The sequence below is a fragment of the Scyliorhinus torazame genome, chromosome 18, assembly GCF_047496885.1.
Source record: "Scyliorhinus torazame isolate Kashiwa2021f chromosome 18, sScyTor2.1, whole genome shotgun sequence".
Taxonomy (NCBI): Eukaryota; Metazoa; Chordata; class Chondrichthyes; order Carcharhiniformes; family Scyliorhinidae; genus Scyliorhinus; species Scyliorhinus torazame.
In genome coordinates this window covers 61,397,621-61,421,828 of record NC_092724.1, presented here as the reverse complement: position 1 = coordinate 61,421,828, position 24,208 = coordinate 61,397,621, and the positions used below count along the sequence as shown (strand labels likewise).

Below are 24,208 nucleotides of genomic sequence, written 5' to 3'. Positions count from 1 at the left end.
TTGTTCTTCCTATTTTCAAAAAATGTATTTATTGGACTTTATTTATGTATAATTTTTTTTCTAAATCTACCTTTCCAATGTCGTTACCCAACAGCTTGGCAAGATACGGCTTTCTGTTCCCTGTCGCAGTATTACCTGCAGGCATTTACAGTGTTTTGATGCTGAGCTTTATATTCAGATGAATGAGAAAAAACCTACATGGATGTGTCCTGTATGCGACAATCCAGCTCCTTATGAACTGTTATTTGTAGACCAGTGAGTATTATTCAAGAATTGCAGTTTTATGTACAGTGCAGTTTTCAATAAGACTATGGATTTGCAATAGGTATTTGTCCACAGTCAAATAAACAAAGCAAGTACTGCCCACATCTCTACCCAAAAAAATGTTAATACTGTATGTGCATCTTTTCATTGTCTGAACAGTCTGTACTACTTGCGTGATCAGCTTCATGTCAGCAGGCAGTTGGACAAAGCATCTCTAATCCAGCTTGATCTGGTGGAGAGTGCAAAACAGAGAAGACTGGGGAGTGAGGTTCAGTTGGGAAAGGTTTGGATTAGTTGGAGTGAGGCTTCTGAGTATCATAAGTGAATTCAATGCGCTTTCTATGGAGAAATTCTGCAATCAAACAAAGAGAGATTGATTAGTTATGGACAAATCAGGCCAGCTCTTTTTTTTTTAATGGACCGGCTCTGTGATGTACCATTTTTCTTTTATATTCGCTGCACTCGACATCCAGTCCCCATGGGACAGCTAAACGTTCCCGACGTTTTTGAGTGAAGACGTGTGGGTTAATTCAAAAGTTTTGTTGATATTTGAATGAAGACAAAAGTCTGACCACCTTCTTCCATGATTTCTTCGACTTCTGGTGAGCCAATTCACTGTTTGTATTTCTAGTTTTGTAAGCAGTCATGTGTTAAGTACCTGGTTTGTAAGCCCACTGCGTCATAAATCCTCCAGTGTAATACAATTATTGTAGGTCGTCTACAAGTCTGTTAATCTTTGTTGGAAAAAAAACTAAAGATAGTCTGTGGGATTCTCTGTCGGTGGGATCGTCCACTTTGCTGGCAGCGCACCCACGGCCACGGGTTTCTGGATGGCGTGGGGTGGCCATAATGGCAAACCCCATTGGCCGGCTGCGGGAAAAGAGAATCCCACCCAGTATCTTTGAGGGGGCCAGGTTAGATGGATTGCCCACACTAAATTGCCCCTTAATTGGAAACAAAAATAATTGGGTACTCATGGCGCCGAGGTCCCAGGTTCGATCCTGGCCCTGGGTCACTGTCCGTGTGGGGTTTGCACATTCTCCCTGTGTTTGCGTGGGTTTGACCCCCACAACCCAAAACATGTGCAGGGTAGGTGGATTGGCCACGCTAAATTGCCCCTTAATTGGGGGAAAAAAAGAATTGGGTACTTGAAATTTGTGAAAAAACAAAACAAAATACAAACAATGACAGTCCAGGAAAGACCCTCTGGTTCATCCAGCCTGCTCCGCACAACTGCAGTGCTGTGAGCATCATGATATATATACTGTCGCGCACCTGAAAGCATGTGACCTCCTGATGACGAACACAGATAGATTAAATCTGAGGGAAATTTTGATGAAGGAAAGCTGGAAAATTTCTCTCCAATCCTGCTTTAGGCTGCCAAAACAAGTCAAGAAATTTACTCTAGTCCTGATGATGTCATGCGGTACCTAACTTTTCTACAAAGTGATCTGTACACCAGCCAGAACCTGGTCTAGCTCTTCCTCAGCTTCCCTTACATGAGCACGCAGCCTGTTCTGGGGTCCACTAGTTTCTTCGCCTCTGAACATCTATCCTAATTCTAGTCTTGCATAACCTGTGAGATCTCCAAGACATCCCAAACCTATTTGGTCTTCGGCTACCTTGACTAATAACTAACCTGGTTCAAACTGGAAATTAATGTTCACATTTTCAAAGTGGGCCCAGTTATTCTAACAAAAGGTCAGAGCCACACAGATACCATCTCCAACAAGAGAAATTAATCTTCTCCCCTTGATGTTTAATGGCATTATCATTGCTGAATCCCCCACTATCAATATCCTGGTGAACATCATTGATCAGAAATATAACGGGACAGTGCAGCACGGTGGTGCAGTGGTTAGCACTGCTGCATCACGGTGCTGAGATCCCAGATTCGATCCAGGCTCTGGGTCACTGCCCATGTAGAGTTTGCATATTCTCACCGTGTTTGCATGGGTTTCGCCCCCGCAACCCAAAGATGTGCAGGCTCGGTGGATTGGCCATGCTAAATTGCCTCTTAATTGGAAAAAATGAATTGGGTACTCTAAATTTATTTATTTTAAAGAAATATAACTGGACAAGACCGATAAATGCTATTACTACAAGAACAGGTCAGGGGCTCGGGATTCTGTGGTGGGATTCACATTCCCTTAATTCCCAAGGGCTGTCCGCAATCTATAAGGCACAAATCAAGAGTATGATGGAATATTCCACATTTCTGGATGATTGTAATATCAACAGCATTCAAGAAGCTTAACAACATCCAAGGAAAAGCAGCCTGCTTGATTGACACGCCATCTGTCACATAACTGTTCACTTCCTTTACCATTACAGCACAAAGATAGCAATTTTACCACTACTGCACAATGCTAGCAATGTGAAATTGTCCATTTTAGAAGGTAGAATAGAAAAGAAGCTTATTAATTTAAAAGATGAAAGATTGCAGAGCTCTGCGATGCAGAGGGATCTGGCTGTCCCAGTGCATGAATCATGACTAGCTAGTATGCAGGTACAGCAAGCAATTAGGAAAGCTAATCAGATGTTATCATTTAAAGCAAGGGTAATTGAATACAAAATTGGGTAGGTTATGCTTCATCTTACAGGGCATTGGTGAGACCACATTTGGAGTATTGTGTACAGTATTGGTCATCTTATTTAAGGAAGAATGTAAATACGTTGGAAGCAGTGAGAAGGTTTATCAGACTAATACCTGGAATGGGTGGTTGTTCTGAGGGGAAAAGGTTGGACAGAACTAGGCTTGTGTCTGCTGGAGGGAGGCAACCTGATTGAAATATATAAGACAGGGTGAATGTGGAGAGGATGTTTCCCCTTGTGGAAGAATCTGGAACTAGAGGTCATTATTTAAAACTGAGATTAGGTGAAATTTCTCTTGAGGATCGAGTCTTTGGAGCTATCTCGCTGAAAAGATGGTGGAAGCAGAGTCTTTCAATATTTGTACGGTAGCAATGAATAGATTCTTAGTAAGCAAGGGGGTGGTAAGTTATATGGGGTAGGCGGGATGAAGATTTGAGGTTACTATCAGATTAGCCATGATTTTATTAAATGGTGGAGCAGGCTCATGGGGCTGAATGGCCTACTCCTTATTTGTATGGTTGTACCATTTACAAGGTGCACTGCAGCAGCTCTTCAAGTGACCCCCTCCTTCCAAATCCACAGCCTCTAATACCCAGAAGAACAAGGGCAGCAAGCAGATGAGAACACCATCAGCAAGTTCCCCTCCAAGTCTCACACTATCCTGACTTGGAAATATATCGCCATTTCTTCAATGTCGCTGGGTCAAAAATCTGGAACTTCCTACAGCACTGTGCATATACATTCACCCTGGGCGTTGCAGCGGTTGCAAGAAAGTTTCTTGACACCCATATTTCAAGAATGCATAAAAATAAATGTTGTGTCTTTCTCTCTCCCTCAACTCACTGATTTTAATGCTTTTACCTGGTAGGTATTTGCATGTTCATTATTCTCCCTGTCCACATGCATATCAGCATGTCACAAGTTAAACATAATTTGTCAATCCCCAAACTCTTTTGAGATTTGCAAACCTGTAGGATTCCATCATTGTCTTGACATTCACACACATCTGCCATCCCCAAATTTGTGTGCCATGATTCCAACTGCTGTATTGGAATTTTAAATAAAAATAAAGAGAAACAGTCCCGTCATCAATCACTCCTGGACACAACCAATCCAAGTCCACCTACAACTATTTTTCATTGATAGCCTTCCAGCCGGTGCTGAATCTAGCTCAGTATGTTATTGCTAATACCGGGGGCTTAGATTTTGTAGACATGTCTCAAATTGATAATGTGTCCTGTGGTGTGAATAAAACAACAATACAGGAACAGGCCCTTCGGCCCTCCAAACCTGCACCGGTCATGATATCAGCCTTGGCCAAAACGCTAAAGAACAATAACACACAGGAACAACAATACAGCACATTGGCCTAAAGATATCAGATTTATGTGTCTTTATCATAATTGCCCACCATGATAAAGAATTCATCTGGTTTTAGTAACTAATAAAAGTACTGATTTTTGAGAGAGAGAAATCAAAATAGTGTTATGTCATTTGGTAACTAATTTACTGTTTACTGTTGCTGAGGGATGGGCAAAAGTACACGTTGCAAGACAAAACAATTTGGAGTAGAATTTTGAAAGCTTTAAATTGCAGATTTTAATATTGTGTGTGGAAACCTCATGCATGGCCTGTTGATTTCTATTAACTTGCCCATCATGTAGAATTAGCTGCAATGCAAACTGATGACTCTGAGGGGATTTTCTGGCCGTTCTCACCAGGAGGATCTTCCGGTCTTACTGGCGAAACCCCACCACGAGTTTGCTGGCGGCAGGGGTGACATCAATGGGAAATCCCATTGACAGCAGCAGCACAAGAAGATCCTGCCAATGGTGGGCCGCCTCCCGCTGCTGGGAAATACGCTGCAGGGGGCGTGGAAAGTGTCCTCTTTTTGTGCCTGCATTTTACCTCTAACCAAAGTCCTGAATGTGGGAGCTTCCTTACATGGGCAAAATCGACAGGTCATGTATGTATCCATATCACGGTGAGAAATCATCAAGTTTTCAATGCTTGACTAACCCGATGGTGACGACCAACAAAGAATGAACAGATGAGGAATAAACACAAGCTTGTTTTTATTTACTTAGGCTGTTTTTAGATATTCTGAAGGAGTGCGAAGATGCCACTGAGGTTCAGTTTAAGGATGATGGCAGCTGGACATCAATAAAACCAGAGAAGCAACCTCAGAAGAACTCTGGTCCTAAATACTCAGTAGTGGAATTAGAAGGTTGGTTTCTTTGACTTCAGTGCCCTACACGATTATAGATGATGAGATATAATTAGTCATTTACAAATGAGCACAAACTATAAGCACATTTGGGGAACCTCTTCTCTACGGTTTCTGTAGGGCAAGGAAATTTTGATGCTTGTAAAGGTCATTTTGAAAAGGGGAGTACTTTTGACAGGTGGGGCGGGATTTAACGATCAACCCGGTGCATGTTTCTTTTATTTTATAAATGTTTTTACTGGGTTTTTGAACAAAGTATATTTACCGTTATGTACACAGAATAAGAAATATATTATATATACATATATAGAAGAGAAGGGCACGCCCAAACATACCCAAAAAAGTAATAATATAAAATAAAATAGAATAACTGGTAGGGTATTGTGCACCAGCTCAACAGCAGCAACTCTGTACAACTGGCAAAATTATTTACAACACATAAATAGGCGACTGTTTGTGGGAGAGGAGGGGTGGAGACTGGGGAGGTAAATATACATTTGGGTGCCGGAGAAAGAATTACAGTGGGCAATTCTCGAATAGATTTGGTGTTGGTGTTGTCACTTGCTTCTCCCGGACGGATCTCGATGCCGTTGTCGTCTCGTGCTCACCTCCGCTTCAACCGTTCCATCCGTCTTTCACCTGTATTCTCCTTGTTCTCTGTTCCTGGAGATGCCAAGTTTGTTATTGTTTTCCGTGCCCTCCTTCCGGCTGTCATTTCCCTGCCTCTTCCCCCTCCCCCGGTTCTCCTCTCTTGTTCCCTGTCCCTTTCTCACCTCCCTCCTGTGGTTTGCCTTTCTTTCCTTTTAGGTTTAGCTGTGTGTCTCCCCCCCCCCTCTCCCGATCTATCTCTCCCTCTCATGCTTTGGCTACTTTCCCCTGATTCTTGGCTACCTGGCTATTCTTCTGCTTGTTCGTTGGCCACAAACAGGTCCCGGAACAATTGGGTGAATGGCCCCCACGTTCTGTGGAAGCCACCGTCTGACCCTCAGAAGGCGAATTTGATTTTCTCCATTTGGAGAGATTCTGAGAGGTCGGACAGCCAGTCTGCAGCTTTGGGTGGTGCTGCGGTTGTGGGTATGTCCTTGTCTCCTTTTGTAGGAGGTTTTTGAGTTGTAGATACCTTGGCTCCTTCCCCCTGGCTAGCTGGAATTTCTCTGTCAGTTCGTCCAGTGTTGCGATCCTGCTGTCCGTGTGTAGGTCCCTAACTGTCAGTGTTCCTCCGTCCTGCCCCCACCTTTTGAAGGTGGCGTCAGTCAGTGCTGGTGTGAAGCTATGGTTGTTGCAGATGGGAGCTTTGTCCGACATTTTGGTCAGGCCAAATTGCTGCCGTAGTTGGTTCCAGGATTGGCAGATGGCTATCACCACCAGGTTGCTGGAGTGTTTTTTGGGTGGGGATGGGAGTGCTGCCATGGCGAAGGAGGTCCCCATGCAGGAGGCCTCTTCCGCACGCACCCACTCGGCTTCTGGCTCCCTAATCTATCCCCTTATTCACTCGGCCGTCGCGCCCAGTGCTAGAATTGTAGGTCAGGGAGGGCTAGGGACCCCCCCCCCCCCCGGATTTTGTTTTTAGTAGGACCTTCTTTGGGTTCCGATCATTCTCCCCCCCCCCCCCCCCCCCCCCCCCCCAACATACGAACGCCATGATTAGTTTGTCCAGTGCTTTGAAAAAGGCCTTGGGGATGTAGATCGGAATGGATCTTAAGTAGGAAGAGGTTCCTCGGTAGTATGTTCATTTTGATCGTCTGGAGAGTGGGAGTGTGTTCCATCTTTGCAGGTCCTTTTTTACTTCCTCCGTCAGACTGGTGAGGTTCCATTTGTGGATCCCTTTCCAGTCATGGGCTATGCGGAATTTATGACGGGCTTATTTAAACGGCAGTCCCGTTAGTGCTGCCCCCCCCCCCCCCCCCCCCTCCTACTTGTGGGTGTACCGGGAAGATCTCGCTTTTGCTCATGTTCAGTTTGTAGCACTAGAAGGCACCAAACTATTTCAGGAGCGCGATGATCCGGTGCATGTTTCTAAGCGGCGGAGGCAGCCCACTAGCGGGATTTATCGGCCTGCCATTGTCGATGGGATTTTCCAGTCACTGCCTCCCTCGTCACCGGGAAACCCATGCGCCAGCTTGGGACCAGAATATCCTGCCAGCGTGAACAGCTGGTAAATCCCGCTCTCGATGTGCCCAGCTAACCCTTATTGAATTGAGTGCTTGCTGCTGAATAATCCCCCTCTTTGTCCAGCCTGTATCTTTGCCTCAATCTCAAAGCACCCTTAACTCCTGTTTCCCAGAGCAGCCATGCTGCGGTGTCCAAGTGAAGTTGCAGGGTTGTGCTGTAGTCCCCATATCCAAGAAGAATTGGGATGAGAGCATTTGAATTCAATTTGACTTGATATTTTAACTGACAGGACCTTTTATTGTTTCATTACTTTAAATCCAGATGCCAAAAATGAAACCCATAGGGCAGCACGGTGGCACAGTGGCTAGCACTGCGGCCTCACGGCGCCGAGGTCCCATATACGAATCCTGGCCCTGGTTCACTGTCTGTGTGGAGTTTGCACATTCTCCCTGTACTTGTGTGGGTTTCCCCCCCAAGACCCAAAGATGTGCAGGGTAGGTGGATTTGCCACGCTAAATTGACCCTTAATTGGAAAAAATTAATTGGGTACTCTAAAAAATTTTTTTTTTAAATGAAACCCATTTTGTTGCTCCTTTACAATCTTTTCCTAATTTTAATCTCCTTTCTAATACACTGACATGTTGTCATATATTAGAAAAATTAACAAAAAGAAAATGGATAACCATTTTGGATTCATGGAAGAATCTTTGGTTGGTGTTTATGCTTGCTGACTCCTGATTCTACACCAACTTGATTTTAAAATTCTCATCCTTTTTTCAATTCCCACCATGTCCTTGGTCTTTCCTAGCTCTGTCATTGTGGTGATATGCATCACTGTACATACACAAGAGGTTAATGTAAATACACCAAGACTAAGTAAACACTAGAGGGAGCACCAGAGACATCATGACATGCAGACATACAGCTAATGAACACACAGAATAGGACACGACCAATGGGCAGTCAAGACACCCAGAGGTGACACTACCACAAGGGGGCAACCCATATAAAAGGACAGGGCACACATGCTCTTTTTCTTTCCACAGACGACACTCAGAGAGAAATACAGGGGCAGATCAGAAGCATCACACCCACCGCACGGCTTAGAGCAGACTGGTTAAGTTGCTCTAGCAAGATTAGCAGGAGATTCGAATTCAAGTAGGAGAATTGTTAACTGTTCAATAAATGTGTTAAACCTATCTCCAAGTCGGGACCTTCCTTTGTCAGAGCATACATCAAGGAAGCAGCTTATGCTACATGAAGAAACATAACACAACATGGTACCAGTGAGTGCCTGTTGAATCTATATAGTTCATCTCAACATATCCGTGACTACCGGCAACCACCCAGGCAAGATGTTCGAGATTCCAGTTCCTCAGCAGCTCAGGTACCACGGCAATCTCAGTGCCAACTGGCGTGCATTCAAACAGAGATTTGAGATTTACATGGTAGCATCCGACCTAGATGGCGTGGCCGATGCTGAGAAGATAAAGCTTCTACTCACCATTGCGGGTGAAAGTGCAACAGAAATCTTCCACTCCTTCAGGTACTCCAAAGGGCAAGACAAGAGAGACTTCCAGACAGTCCTGGACAAGTTTGAAAACAACTGCGAGCTAACACAACAGAAGAAATCGGTAAAACTGGCACCTATACTCACCACGAGGCAAAGGTAGGCTGGCAACAGATGAAAACGGCCCCGGATGATGATTTTAGTCCTTGAAGACTACGACTCAGACGTTGATTTCTTCCTTGGACATAGTGAGCACAATGACAGCTCCGACACAAAAAGTGATGATGTGGTCCTTGAAGACTACGTCTCGGAAGATGATTTCATCATTGGCCGTGGCGACCTCAGTATCAAATCCGAACCGCAACGAGATGATGTGTACATTACAGAATCCGGCACAGACATGGATGAGTTCTTCGGATGTGAGGATCCTCAGCCCAGCATAGATGACATCCCGACCCATGAGTACAGGATTCGGCTACGGCCTGAAGCCAAGAGACAGAGAGTGGTACAATCCCACAGAGAGTGGCCTGATGCCACACCAGTGGTCCACGCACCACGAACAGTGCTCCACACACCACAAAGAGTCCCCGACTCCTCACAGAAGGCGATGTCAGACTCCACAGCGAGTCTCCACTGCACGTCTCCACACAGAGAACACAAAAAGACTCCACAGCAAGACCACTGCACGGCTCCATTGAGAGCGCACAGCTCGACTCCACAGCGAGACTACTGCATGACTCCACACAGGGAACGATGCCAGCGGTACAAGCCTCCACAGCAAGCTCGTTGACAGACTCCATGATGGAAGCAACGCAAGACTCCAGAGCGCAGCCCTTGCATGAACAAGACCATGAAGACCTAGTAACATTATCTGAGCAACCAACAGCAGATGATGCAAGTCTGCCACGCTCAAGTGCACAGCAAGACGACCCTGACAGTCTACCACGCTCACGTGAACAACAAAAAGACTATGACAGTCTACCCAGATTATTTGAGCCACCAGAAGACTGACTGTCTACCCAGCTCATCTAACCGACAAGAAGACACTGAAGGTCTACCCACTGTATGTGCGACAAGTGACAAAGGCTTCACAATTCCCATACAAGATGAGCGACATCTCAACGAGACTGACAGACGTCAGCTAGTATGTACAGAGGCACTCGACAATCAAAGTGAAGCTATTAGTGACTCCAGTGACACCACGTTAATTCAAACCTCATCCACTCGAACCTCTCCACAAAAAAATACATTCCTGAACGTTTTGACTCCTGACGGGGAGCATCAAGACACCTCAGGTGATTCAAGTGGGTTATGGGGCAGCACGGTAGCATAATGGTTAGCACAATTGCTTCACAGCTCCAGGGTCCCAGGTTCGATTCCGGCTTGGGTCACTGTCTATGCGGAGTCTGCACGTCCTCCCCGTGTGTGCGTGGGTTTCCTCCGGGTGCTCCGGTTTCCTCCCACAGTCCAAAGATGTGCAGGTTACGTGGATTGGCCATGATAAATTGCCCTTAGTGTTGGGTGGGGTTACTGGGTTATGGGGATAGGGTGGAGGTGTTGACCTTGGGTAGGATGCTCTTTCAAAGAGCCGGTGCAGACTCGATGGGCCGAATGGCCTCCTGCACTGTATATTCTATGGATCTATGGATAAGTGACACCTCAGATGGTTCAAGTGAACCTGAAATGACTCCAGACGGGGAGTGTCAAGAAACCAAAGCTGATTCGGGGGAACCAGAAAAGACTCCAGATGGGAGCATCGACAAGCCAAAGATGATTCCTGTGAACCGGACATGACTCCAGACAGGGAGCGCTGAGGAATCTGAGACGGCACGCTCAATGAAACAGCAGATGCCACAAAGGACACTGACACAAGTAACTTTGTGAAGGACTCGCATTATCCACTCGGTGTGGTCATTGAGCGCAACAAGCACAACAAAACCTACAAAAACAACAACAAAGATGACAAGAAGCATACCAAAGGCACCAATGTCAACAACAAGCACGACAAAAACAACAACACTGGAACAATGACTGGTACGACATGGTATAACTCTGCCAATGCAGGACTCTGTGACAGCACAGCTCAAGACAATGGCAAGTGTGCAGACATACCATGGCATGATAACGCATCTTACCAATTCCCGTTTGCTCCACTACAAACAAGCAGACCAGCTTTCAAGGCAGCTGACATACGGCATAAATACCGCAAACACAGATGCCAGTCCAGGTCAGACAGGAAAGATGACATACTGCATCAATATCGCAATCACAAGAAACGGTCCAGGTCAGACAACACAGATGACATACTGCATCGCTACTACAAGCATAGAAAAAAAAGAGTCCAAATCAGACAACAGTGATTTGACCATTTACACACCTCCTGATGACTTCTTGGTTCCTTAAGTACAGGGACACTGACGGCGTTCACAAGGAAATGACAACATCAACATCGACACTTCAATAACAAAACACGAAAGCCACTCGACCATATTAATTCATGAACTTTGGACTCCTACATATTGTTTGGTATTGTATAATCATCACTGTCATCATTTGTACATGTCATCACTTATCTACCTATTTTGTACAATTTTCTTTAACACTGTACAGAAAATATGTAACACGATAAAAGGGGGTATGTGGTGAAATACACTGTAAATACACAAGGGGTTAATGTAAATACACCAAGACTAAGTAAACATTAGAGGGAGCACCAGAGACATCATGATATGCAGACATACAGCTAATGAACACATAGAATAGGACACGACCAATGGGCAGTCAAGACACCCAGAGGTGACACTACCACAAGGGGGCAACCCATATAAACGGACCAGGCACACGTGCTCTTTCTCTTTCCATAGGCGACAGAGAGAAGTACAGGGGCAGATCAGAAGCATCACATCCACTGCATGGCTTAGAGCAGACTGGCTAGTTAGACTGAGTTACTATAGCAAGATTAGCAGGAGAGTCGAACTCGAGTAGGAGAATTGTTATCTGTTCAATAAATGTATCTCCAAATCGGAACCTTCCTTTGTCAGAGCATACATCAAGGAAGCAGCTTCTGCTACATTAAGAAGCAGAACACAACAGCCATCTCTAGCCATATAACCTTCCCAGACCTCTCTGCTCCTCTTGAACGCCCACAATTTTATTCCACCATATGCGGATGATAATCTTTATTAAGTAGGCATACATTAACACTGCAATGAGGTTACTGTGAAAAGCCCCTAGTCGCCACATTCCGCCGCCTGTTCAGGTACACAGAGGGAGAATTCAGAATATCCAAATTACCTAACAGCACGTCTTTCAGGACTTGTGGGAAGATACCGGAGCACCCAGAGGAAACTCACGCAGACACGAGGCGAGCGTGCAGACTCCACACGGACAATGACCCAAGTCGGGAATTGAACCTCGGACCCTGGAGCTGTGAAGTAACAGTGCTAACCACTGTGCTACCATTCCGTTCCCTTCACCTGCATGGGCCGTAAGCTCGGATTGCGCAGGCCTCTCTACCCCTCTTTTCCTTTTAAGAAACCTAAAACTGCATCTTTGACCAGGTTTTTGGTCACCTGTCCTAATATCTCCTGGTGTGGTTTGATGTTAAATTTTGTTAACATTCCTGTGAACCATCTTGGGATGCTTTGTTGCCTTAACGGCACTGATTGGCAGCATGGTAGCACAGTGGTTAGCACTGTTGCTTCACAACGCCAGGGACCCAGGTTCAATTCCCGGCTTGGGTCACTGTGTGGAGTCTGCATGTTCTCCCCGTGTCTGCGTGGGTTTCCTCCGGGCACTCCAGTTTCCTCCCACAGGTCCCGAAAGACATGCTTGTTAAGTAAATTGGACATTCTGAATTCTCCCTGCGTGTATTCGGAACAGGTGCTGGAGTTTGGCAACGAGGGAATTTTCACAGTAACTTCATTGCAGTGTTAATGTAAGCCTACCTGTGGGCACTAATAAAGATTATTATTATTAGAATTAATGCAATTTTTGCTGTTAATTAATCTAATGCCAATAGCTTTATATTGACCAGATACCTCAAATGAAGACCTACAATTACATCCAAATACTTTGTTACTGTACATAATGGACAGGCAGTCATTAGTACACAATGTGATTATGTACCCACCCATCTGCCATTGATTAATCCATTCACTTTAAGTTAGTTTAGATTTATTTAAATTCCATCAATCGGTGTTCGATAAGTCTGCAAGACTTGACATCATAAATTTGTTTTATGTTATTTATACCCTCCTTAATATTATTTATAAAGTATGAACAGAACACCCATGAGTCTCTGTCCCCCTATAAGTCCTAGCTGTGAAATTATCATCTGTTGAGTGCCTAGGCAGTTTTCTATCTGGTTGGTTGGTTCCCCCCCCCCCCCCCCCCCCCCCCCCCCTCATTAATTCTGAAAGTCTCATGTGGAACTTTTAGATGTTCCTTGAAAATGTGTTTAATTCCTGGACTTAGAATAGATATTCATTATTCTCCAGTGCCTGAATATAACTCTTCTGTTTATGATTTTGATCTTAACATTTCTCTCCTTTTCTTCTGTTATCTTCACTCTGCCTATTTTTGCATCATCATCTCCTTCCATTCTGACGGAATAAATTTGTTTTTCCAACCACTGCATTATCGAGAGTTCTAGGTATGATACTGGGAGGCCTTTTTGCAACTGCCTGATTCTCACCAGCTGCTGCCCAATTTTATTGAAGAAGAGACCACTGACTAGTTAAATGAAAGCATTTTCAAAACCTCATCTGCCACCGTAATCAACGCCTCCCTCATGGAATGACTTAACACTTTCTAACAAAGCCTCTAGAAAGAGTTGATGTATTGTAGACTGCAGTGATTCCAAATGTACACCTCCAATCTCTTGAGAAATTTAGAGTTTCAAGAAATCTGGATAGCTGTGTTGCCTTTTGAAGAACACATTCACTTCTTCCAGATCCATGTTCTGGCCTAGATGTGACTCCAGACCCACAGCAATGTGTTTGCCTGGGCCGCTCTCGTGCTCTGCAGTACAGCCCCACAGAGGGTCTCCTGGTTTGTGGTGGTCTACAGTGCCCTCCACAACCTGGCACAGTGGGGCAACATACTGGAGGAGGGGCAAGGGGTCTCGTCTGAGGAGGATGAGGATGGGCCGGACCAGGAGTGGCTGGAGGACGTGCCCGGGGAGGACCCGTAGGAGCAGCAAGAGGAGGGAGGACAGAATGCACCGGTGAGGGTCCGGCATACCCAGAGGGCGAGGGAGGCCTTCATCCTCGCCTGTTCCTCATAGGTCTGACATCTCATGACCCACGTGGTCAGGTGGGAGGGAGGGATCATTTTGCCTGACATGAAGAACTCGCTTGAGACAGGTCATCTGAGTGAAGGGACAGTGGATCCTCACCTCTGCGGCGTAGGGTGGGTTGTGCTGGTGGATGCCAGGGTGTGCTGGGGCACAGGCATGGTATTATGCTTGTGGGGTGGGGGGGGGGGGTGCAGTGCCAGCCACCGACTAAGTGTGGGGGGATGGAGGTCAGGGTGGTGGCAGGCGGGACTGGTGCCAGGGGTCCAGTGTTAACTTACCCATGCAGTTCGGTTGCGGCCGTAAGTCTTCCTGCACTGGACGGCATTCCTCCTGGTCACTCTGCCTGAACTGACGGCTGCTACCACTGCCTCCTGACGGCCCTGTAGCTGGTCCTCCGACCCCATCAGAACATGCTGCTTCCACAACATCCAGAAGCCTGCCCTGGTCGGCATCTCCAAAGTGTGGAGCAGTGGCATGGTTGCGTGCTGACTGGAGTGTGTTCTAAGTGAGTGTTAGCAGCCGGGGGCTGCTGGGTGTTAGCCGGGGGCTGCTGGGTGTGGTCCAGGCAAATCAGCAGGCGGGGCAGCCATTTCTGGGGATCATTTCCGGCATTTAGTGCCGTTTGATACGGGCCCAGGTCTAGTCGGGAAGTACCCGGGAAGTCTCGCCTGATATCGCTCTTAGAACATCTCTCATTAGATCGCCCTATAGTGTCAAAGATTATTCTGAGGCCTTCTGTCCACAAGGGAAAATTCCATCACATTGAATTATAATTTCTTTCCCTCTCCACTCCTCGCCCCATTCTAACTTTGACCATTTCTGTATTTAGCTTCTCACACTGTTCCTAGCTCAATACAACTTTCAGAAACAGTATGTTGTCTTTCGCCTAGGCACTCCACAGTCCCATTTGGTGTGAACAACATTTGGATAACTTCGTGAAAAATAGATAGCTGTATTTGTTTGCATCCCATCTCTTCAAACCACCTGATTTTCGCCTTCCCTATTTTTTGTATATCATCATCTTGATCAGTTATTTTCATGTCCTTTTGTTTTATACTATTACACCTGAGATCCTTTGTTTGCCACCTGTTTCACCTTCCTGCTTGATGTTTTTCTAAAGCTGTATAATTATAAGTACCTGGGGTGACTAACAGCCCACTCAAGCCTCCACCTTGCCCTGGCTATTATGTATTCTATTTATTTTTACTTTATTTCCTCCCTTTTCTAAGTGATGGCTTCAGGTTGGCTCTGATCTCTCACACACGGCTGAAGATTCCAAGTATAGGTGCCAACATTTTTTTTAAAAACTGTCCAGTCATTGCGATTCACTTTCCCCGCCCACAGCAGACCTCTGCCCGCCGATGTCCCGGCAGCGTGGAGCGGTTACAATGGGAAGTCCCATTCACAAGTGCTGGGAAAGTAGCCGTCAGCGAGTGGTGCGTCACCAAGAAACACGTGGCTGGGGAACTGGAGAAATCCTGCCCCATATATTTTCTGAAGGCTCAAATGAATGCGATATCAATTTTAAATGTAGACTGAGTAGATAATTGAAAAAAATCTACTTTTTTGGATAGGCAGATGTTCCTCACTCTTCTATTATTTATCTGAGCTGAAAGTAATCCAACAATGAAGAGTAATGTGTCAGGGGTTGGGGAAGTGAAGAAATGTTAACTTTTATGATCAGAGTGACAAAATTACAAACACATTTAGGTTTGTGTCCATTTATTTATCAGACTGATGAATATTAAAATAGTTCATACTGAAATTAAAATGGTCCACACTGAAATTAAATTGAGACCTTAAAATCATAGTGCAATGCAGAAGACCATTCCACTCACCATGTTTGCACTAGCTTTCAAAGAGCAATCCAGTTAGTCCCACTTCTCTGCTCTTTTTCTATATCCCTGAAATTATTTTTCTCTCTAATTCCCTTTTGAAGGCTACTATTGAATCTCTACTCACCAATTTTTATCAGGCAGTCCATTCCAAAACATGATCACTTATTTCCTCATGTCACCTGACTTTTGTTGCCAGTCACCTTAAATCTGCCCTCTGGTTATCAAACCTTCACCTTATAGAAGCAGTTTCTCTTTATTTATTGTACCTCTTCATTACTTTAAATCTCTCTCAAAAATCCTCTTAGCCTCTTCTTTCTAAGGAGCTCCTCCAACTAATCCATGGAACTGCAATCCATTCTTGTAAATCTCATCTGAACTTGCTCCAAAATCTTCATGTTGTTTCTAAAATGTAGTGCTCAGAATTGGCATAATACTCCAGCTGGGGCTTGTTTAGCACAGTGGGCTAAACAGCTGACTTGTAATGCAGAGCAAGACCAGCAGCGCGGGTTCAATTCCCGTATCTGCCTCCCCGAACAGGCGCCGGAATGTGGCGACTGAGGGCTTTTCACAGTAACTTCATTGAAGCCTACTTGTGACAAGCGATTATTATTATTATTAATCAGTGTTTTAAGTGGCTTTATTATAATTTCCTGTATTTTGTACTCCATGTTCTTTTAAGAAGCCCAGGATCCTGCCATTTTCAAAGATTTGTGCACAAGCACCCCAGGTCTAGTTGCACCCTTTTTAAAATTGTTCCATTAATCATGTATTATTTCTTCTCCTTTTTCCTACCAAAATGTATGGCCTAACCCTTTTCTGGATTTTCACATGCCCTGCATCCGGTCATGCCACCTGTTGAAGGCTGTTACAACCTTCCTCACTGTCTACTACTTCTAGATTTTATGTAATTTGCAAATTTTGAAATTGTGCCGTTTATCCTCAATCCATGAATTTATATCAAGTGCAGCAATGGTCCAAAAAATCAACATCAGGAACTCCACTGTGTACCACCTTCCAGTCTGAAAAAACATAATTTTCCGGAACACTTTCCTATTCCTTAGTTCTGATGGTAGTTCATTAACCTGAAACATTAACTCATTGTTTCTCTTCACAGATGCTGCCTGACCTGCTAAATATATCCAGAATTTTCTGTTTTATTCCAGAATTCAAATATCCACAGTATTTTGCTTTTGGAGTTACCAAATACTGGTTGGCTCTGAACTAATCCGTGCTGGCTAGCTTTTAATAGCCCATGCTTTTTGAAAAGACTGTTAATTTTCTTATTATTTTGAAAAGATTTTCTGACATTGTTGGGCTGACTGACCTGCAATTCACAGGTTTAGCCTTCTCTGCGCCAAGGATCCGTGCTTGGGCCTCAGCCACTTACAATATATATTATTGATATAGATACATGTTTGAGTGTAATCTACCCAAGTTTGCTGACAACACAAAGTTAGGCGGGAAGGAAAGCTGTGAAGATGATGGAAAGCCACTGCAAATGGCTTTATTGGGGTTTTTTAAATGTAGGGTCCCCAATTCTTTTTTTTTTTCAATTAAGGGACAATTTAGCATGGCCAATCAACCTAGCCTGCACATCTCTAGGTTGTGGAGTTGAGACCCACACAACGTGGGGCGAATGTGCAAATTCCACATGGACAGTGACCCAGGCCAGGATGGAACCAGGGTCCTCAGTATCGTGAGGCACCAGTGCTAACCACTGCGCGACTGTGCCACCTAAACTGCAAACTGATTTAGACGGGTTAAATGAATGAGCAAGGATATGGTAGTAGGAATATAAAGTGGAGAAATATGATGTTGCCACATGATTGGAAAAAAGAAAAAGCAAAATATTTTTTAAATGTTGCAAGACTGGACATTTTGGTATTCTGAGGAATGAGAAGCTATTGTATTGAAATATATAAAATTCTTGAGGGGCTTAACAAGTTAGATCCTGGGAGGATGTTTCCCCTGGCTGGGAAAATCTGGAGTTAGGAGTCACCGTCTTTGGATAAGGGATCGACCAATTAGGGCAGAGATGAGGAGCAATTTGTTCATTCGAAAGATTGTGAGTCTTTGGAATTCTTTACCCCAGCGAGCTGTGAATGCGCAGTTTTTGCAACAAATTTTTGCAGTCTAAATGCATGAATGCATTTGGCAATCAAGCAAGAAAGTGTAGATGAGGTTGAAATCAGCCGTGAAGGGCGGCACGGTGGCCCAGTGGTTAGCCCTACTGCATACGGTGCTGAGGACCCGGATTCGGTCCCGGGTCACTGTCTGTGTGGAGTTTGCACATTCTCCCTTGTCTGCATGGATCTCACCCCACAACACAAAAAGATGTGCAAATTAGGTGGATTGGCCATGTTAAATTGCCCCTTAATTGAAAAACTATTAATTGGGTACTCTAAATTTTTTTTTAAAGAAAATCTGCCATGATCTTATTGAATGGAGGACCAGGCTTGAGGGGGTAGCACTCTCTTCTGTGTTAGAATATTATGGATTAAGGGGTGGCACAGTGGTTAGTAGTGCTGTTTAACGGCGTCAAGGACCCAGGTTCGATCTCGCTCCCGGGTCACTGTCCGTGTGGAGTTTGCACTCCCCCCCCCCCCCCCCCATGTCTGAGTGGGTCTCACCCCCACAACCTAAAGATGTGCAGAGTAGGTGAATTGGCCACGCTAAATTCCCCCTTAACTGGAAAACAAAATAATTGGGTACTCTAAATAAAAAAGAATATTGTGGATTAAACTCCCACTGCGGGAATTTCAGCACTGAATCTACGCTGGCATTTCGGAGCAATATTTGGGACGTCTGTGATGCCATATTTCAGTTGAGACGTTAAACCAAGGTTGCATAGGTTAAACCGTCTGTGGTCTTGGCACTAAGTCAAAGAAAACAGGCGAGCTCGCACCAGTGTCCTGGCCAATGTTTATTCCTTAAACAACAACTTTCCAAATGAAATGATTATCTGCATTATCACACTGCTGTTTGTGGGACCATGCTCTCTGCAAATTTGCTGCTGTGTTTCCTTCATTAGTGCACTTCAAAATGTAACTAATTATCTGGTAGAACAAAAACAGAAAATACTGGACAATCACATCAGGTCTGACAGCATCTGTGGAGAGAAGGGAGCTAAGGTTTTGAGTCTAGCTGACTCTTTGTCAAAGCTATCAAAATATCACAGCTGTCAAAAATATCTGGTGGAGTGCTTTGGGATGTCTTGTTGAGAAAGGTACTATATAAATTAGTCTTTTACAAACCTTCTTGTATCTGGCTGACACATTTCAATTTCGCATTTTACAGACACTGGCAACAATCAGTTCAGTAATCCTGCAAACAGCAAGAGTGACATGGATGTTATTGACCTGACTATAGACTGTTGATCTCCAGGGTCAGTTGCTCAAAAATGAATGTTACTGTGAATGCTGGAGAAAATTCACTACAAAGCGTGCAGGACACAACATGGAAAGACCTGTTGAAAGAAGTCTACCTCTAGCATTGCAGGCTTTAGTTCCTCCGATCCCTTCCAGCCATGTCTACCTCCTGAAAGAACTAATACAATAGAGGATACTAATCTGTTTGGAGAAGTGACATACTCCCGAGGAGTCCTTATGGATGTGAAGGACGGATACATAGTTCATGAACTATCTGGAGAAAAAAAGACAGCACAAAGTAGTAGAGGATTGCTTAAATTCTGCTGTATTGACTGCTGAGTAGGCATTAATCCCTAGTCAAGTCCCATGTTCTCAGAATGAAATATGGCCAGTTTAACTGACATCTTTTTGTTTTTCCCCTTTATTGTTTCCTTTTGTTTTAAGTGCAAATGTCCATGTCAAAGAAGCCTGAGAGTTTATATGCTGAAATCTAGGAGCTATAACAATCTTATAGATTAGATTGATTATGCTAGCACAGCTCCATCTCTGTTTGATGTTTCTAACTCCTAACAATTGTTAACACTCATGGAAGCAGTTGAATTAAATGTAAAGGAGCACTGTTGATCACAATTCTCTTCTATGTGCTATTTGTTAAAATGGATCGCTTGAGCAGTAGGTTGGTTTATAGGTACAAAATGGCTCATCTACTTGGTTTTTCCCCATCCTTACCCCACTTCCAAATGTAGTGGGGCTCCAAAGAAATATAAAGCAGCAGTAAGGTGCACCCTCAACAGGAGAACCTTGAGAGATGGAGTTTTGTGCATTTAATATACCTCAAGTGGCCAACTCAACAAAGTTTGGGATATTTGTCTGCTCCCACTATCAGTTAGTGTCGGGAGAATGTTGATGAAAAGCAAAAGCTACAAAGAATGTCCATATTCAATCCATGTAACTTTTTTTCTAGAGCAGGGTCTGGATCCTGAGGCTCAGTTGGTTTTCAGAGTAGAACTCTTTGGCACCTATGCTGCGGCCATATTTATTTTTGTTTTGATTTATTTTCCTCCCTCTCACTATTTTTTCACACCTAGCAGTGTTTTGCTTAAGCCTTTGGACTCAAACAGGTCAGGAGATGGATTCTGCCCCTGCTGTTCCCTTACCCTTCAGCCTGAAAGGCACTCTGGAGCTATGCAGGAAAAGTGCTCAGTTTTCCTTTTCTCCGCTGGAGTGTGGAAGCATTGATGATTGGAAAGCCAAATGCAAATTCTAGCCAAGCCTGGCATTCAACCTAGTTGAGCCCAGTGCTCTGATGCTGCAGCTACTGAGATACCACTTACAACAATTGTTATTCCTTTGCTTTCTTTTTAAAGTTATTGCTGTACAGAGTTGTACATATCTGCACACAGTTTATTTAGTTTTTTTAACACTTAAGTTGGTCAATTCAGGATCTCAAATTATGAAAACCAGCTAGGTTAAAGCACTCAGCAGATGTGTGGATTTTTTTTTAAATATTTCAGTCCCACCACTGATTTCTAACGGTTAGTAATTCCTGTGATGTGGAACGATTATGCATTTTTAACGATTGTGCATTTTTTAACAATTCCACATTTCCCCCAACTGATAACTGCATACTGTTTCTGGCATTAAATTCAGATGTGGTGTGTCAAGATTCTGAAAGAGAATAACTTGGGTTAATATCAATTTTTGTCTGCTCAAATCCCTCCTTCTTATTACCACATTCTGATATTGATTCTAACATCAGTTTTCTCAAATGATTTCACATGCATCTCTTGCTTTCACCAAAAATTGTTTCCCCTGTCATCTGATTGTTGAAATGAAAATATTGTCATGAAGATTGGTTTTTGCAATTGCAATGTTTTTACACCATGGTTTCCAAGTCTTCGTCAATGTTTATGCTCTCGACCCGTGACATTAAAGTAAGGATTTGGATCAGTAACATTGAAGGCTGTAGTTTATGCGTTTTTTTAAAGCACTCGCTGGATGGAAAGTAATCTAAATGAAATAAAGTGGTGAGAAGGTTTTCAAGTATTGACAATAAACAGATAATCAAAGCTCTGTTCCTAAGTAGCCGTTATACTTGGGTCATTTAAACATTTTTTTAATCTTTATGGTTTACAAGAACTACCTTTGAGGATTTCCTGAAAGCAAATACAAAATGCAGCATTGAATCTTTAAAACCAAGCTTCATAGTCACGTGTTTAAGAAATTCCACACAACTGTTGGAGCTTTGAAATTTGTTGAACAGAACAAGTGAGGTTCCAGGAAGGTTTCGTAGATCTATTGCTGTATTTTTTAATGGAATAAAATTGCACAACAACGATAAATGCTGCAAAACCTGAAGACTTATTTTCACCCGCATCTTTAGATTAGTATTTGCAAATTTTCCATGGACGTTTTAACACTCTTCAATCAATTGTCTAGAAAAGCTACTGGATTGATTTGACTTCACAGAATGTTATGCACTTTTTAATATAATCATGAATTATAGCATCCACGCACCAATGAGATGTTTTGCTCTCCAAATAGATTAATCTTTTATAAATATTCTACTTCTAAAATGTCTGTTTAGATACTTGAACAAAATTAAGTAGCATGCATAAAGGCTTCTACTTTAAAATTTGCCCCTTTTATTCATGCTAGATTCAAATGAGTTTAAATTTGAGCACAAGCCCATTTAAGAGCATATATAGAGTGTGATTTGCCTTGTTTGTAACATCAGTTAAGCATGTCTCCGATTCCCTTTTGGTAGTGATTAAGCAGTTTTGAAAGATGCTGATGTTTAGTATAGACTAATATCAGATTATTTTAATATTTAATGAATACTTAAGCTTTCATCTCACTGTTCCTTGAAAGGAAGTGCAACCATTCTTTCATTCAAACCTGAACCTGACTACACCCAAACAGCTAACTTTTCTTCACTTTCTCTTGGTTCAACCCTCCTGCCCAGTTTTTCCCTCTTCCTGAAGATTAATACAGTTCTTTGCGTACCACTAGTTTTTCATTACTTCGTGTGATTCCAGACCATGTGTTTTAGTAGTGATGTGGCATTGTAAATTATTGCAACCAAGCCTGAACTTGTTCTCGCCTCATGTGTGCACATTAAGAATCTTCAGCAAGGTTTGCTGGATAGATGATGAGGGACAGAAATCCTGTTTTTCTGCTACTACCCAGTTAGAAGGACACTGTGATCGGGATACCCTGACTATACTTGTTAAAAATTTACTGAGTTAGCCTTTCCCATCCTGACCTATGAAACAGATGCATTTACTCACCAAGCAATCGAGGAATCATATTTTTTAGGTTGCATAGAGACCAATAGTTCAACATTACCCCTCTTTTGGAAGATAGGTTTTATCTTTTATTGTGTCATAATTGTGCTAGACTCACCATAAAATTATCCTGGTATGTTTATTTTTAAAATTACGTTTAGTGCCTTCAACTCAAATTTTAATTCTTAACCTTAATTGCAACTATACTATTCTGATCCTTTCAAAATCCACATGTAAGTAGGATGGCGGTCATGGGCAGGAGAATAGGTGAGGCACAAAGGACTCCTATCCCAAAATAAAATGTGGCATGTATAGTTGGATGAACACCTTCAACCTCATGCCTTTTTCTTGTTTCCTCCCCATCATCCCACATATTTCCCCATGTTATAGCTTTAGTTTGAGATGCTTCATTCTTGAGCAGTGAAAGATTGTCCACTGTCTCTTCATTTTTGCTTTTTGGACTAGCTAGAGTGTTTATAATTCTGTGGTCCCCTGAGGTGACATTTTAAATGTATAAATTAATTTGGTTAGATTTCTTGTGGTTTGAAAATTGTTTAAGATCTCCTATTCTTCTGGCTTTACAGCCACTGATCCATTCAACCCTGTGTGCTGTAGTTCCTCAGACATGGACGCTGACACCCACCATCTAATTGCACAATTTAATTGACAAAATACCTACCACACTGAGCTCAAGACCCCAGTGCAATCCCCTCATTCTGAAGGCCAAGGTTTTTGTACAGACTATTTAAATAAATTTAAAGTAGCCAATTCTTTTTTTCAACTAAGGGACATTTAGTGCGGCCAATCCACCTACCCTGCACGTCTTTGAGTTGTGGGGGTGAGACCCATCAAGACGGGGAGAATGTGCAAACTCTACACAGACAGTGACCCATGAGGCAGTAGTGCTAACCACTGCCGCTATTAGACTCCGCTCTTGACACAGAAAGATCTCCCATTCCTGGGTATAGAAGCACTCCAATGCTATCAGGTAAGACAAACGTTTGAGCATGAATTGAAGATTCCAGGCGATTTTCCCCCTCCTAGGGTGGTAAGAATTGTGGAAAATTAAGGTTTAAAAAATGAAATTGGGGTAAAATAAAAAAGGGAAATGATAAGGGCAGCTGAAGGAGTGTTTTGATGTGCGAATGAGCATACCAGTAAGAAAAGCAAGTTTTTACCTATATGACTAGGAGAAAACAATGGGACGTAGAAGAGATAATTTCAAAGTGGAGAGATGAAGGAATTGGCACTTGTATCCTAAAAACTAGGTTCAGTGGGTGGGTAACATCAAAGAGAGAGAATGATATATACATAGCACGATAACCGAGAAAGGGACATAGTAGAGGCAGCAGTCTCCCTGAAAAAAGTTATTGCTAAAAGGGCAGCCGGTTAAAGTTCAAACTGCGAAGATTACACTTTCGTTGAAACAGAAGACAGTTTTCCCAAACATGGACAAATAACCTGTGCGTAGTAATTATCTTCTGGATTTAGCTCATCAAGTTATATAATATTCAATGTTGTTTAGGCACAAAAGGCATATGAGTTCAGGAAATGTAAGTTGTTTGGAGTAAAGGGATAACTTCATGCAATACTGTGTCTGTATAGCCATCAGTTCAAATCATTCTTCGGCAGAAGTATCATCTAGATCCAAAACTTTGTTTCTCTCCACAGATGCTGCAGGACCTGCTTAGTTTATCCAGCATTTTCT

At 43.3% G+C, this 24,208-nt stretch overlaps 1 protein-coding gene across 2 annotated transcripts in view; it reads left to right on the top strand.

Moving 5' to 3' along the window:
• The window catches only part of LOC140395248 (E3 SUMO-protein ligase PIAS4-like), a 178,624-nt gene extending 157,457 nt beyond the window's left edge, over positions 1-21,167 (top strand). For both annotated transcript variants that reach the window (XM_072482806.1, XM_072482805.1), the window contains 3 exons: positions 95-255; positions 4,947-5,086; positions 19,143-21,167. In XM_072482806.1, the coding sequence (XP_072338907.1) occupies positions 95-255; positions 4,947-5,086; positions 19,143-19,222 (381 nt within the window). In that variant the 3' untranslated portion in view covers positions 19,223-21,167. The remainder of the gene's footprint in view (positions 1-94; positions 256-4,946; positions 5,087-19,142) is intronic.
• The last annotated feature ends 3,041 nt before the right edge of the window (positions 21,168-24,208 follow it).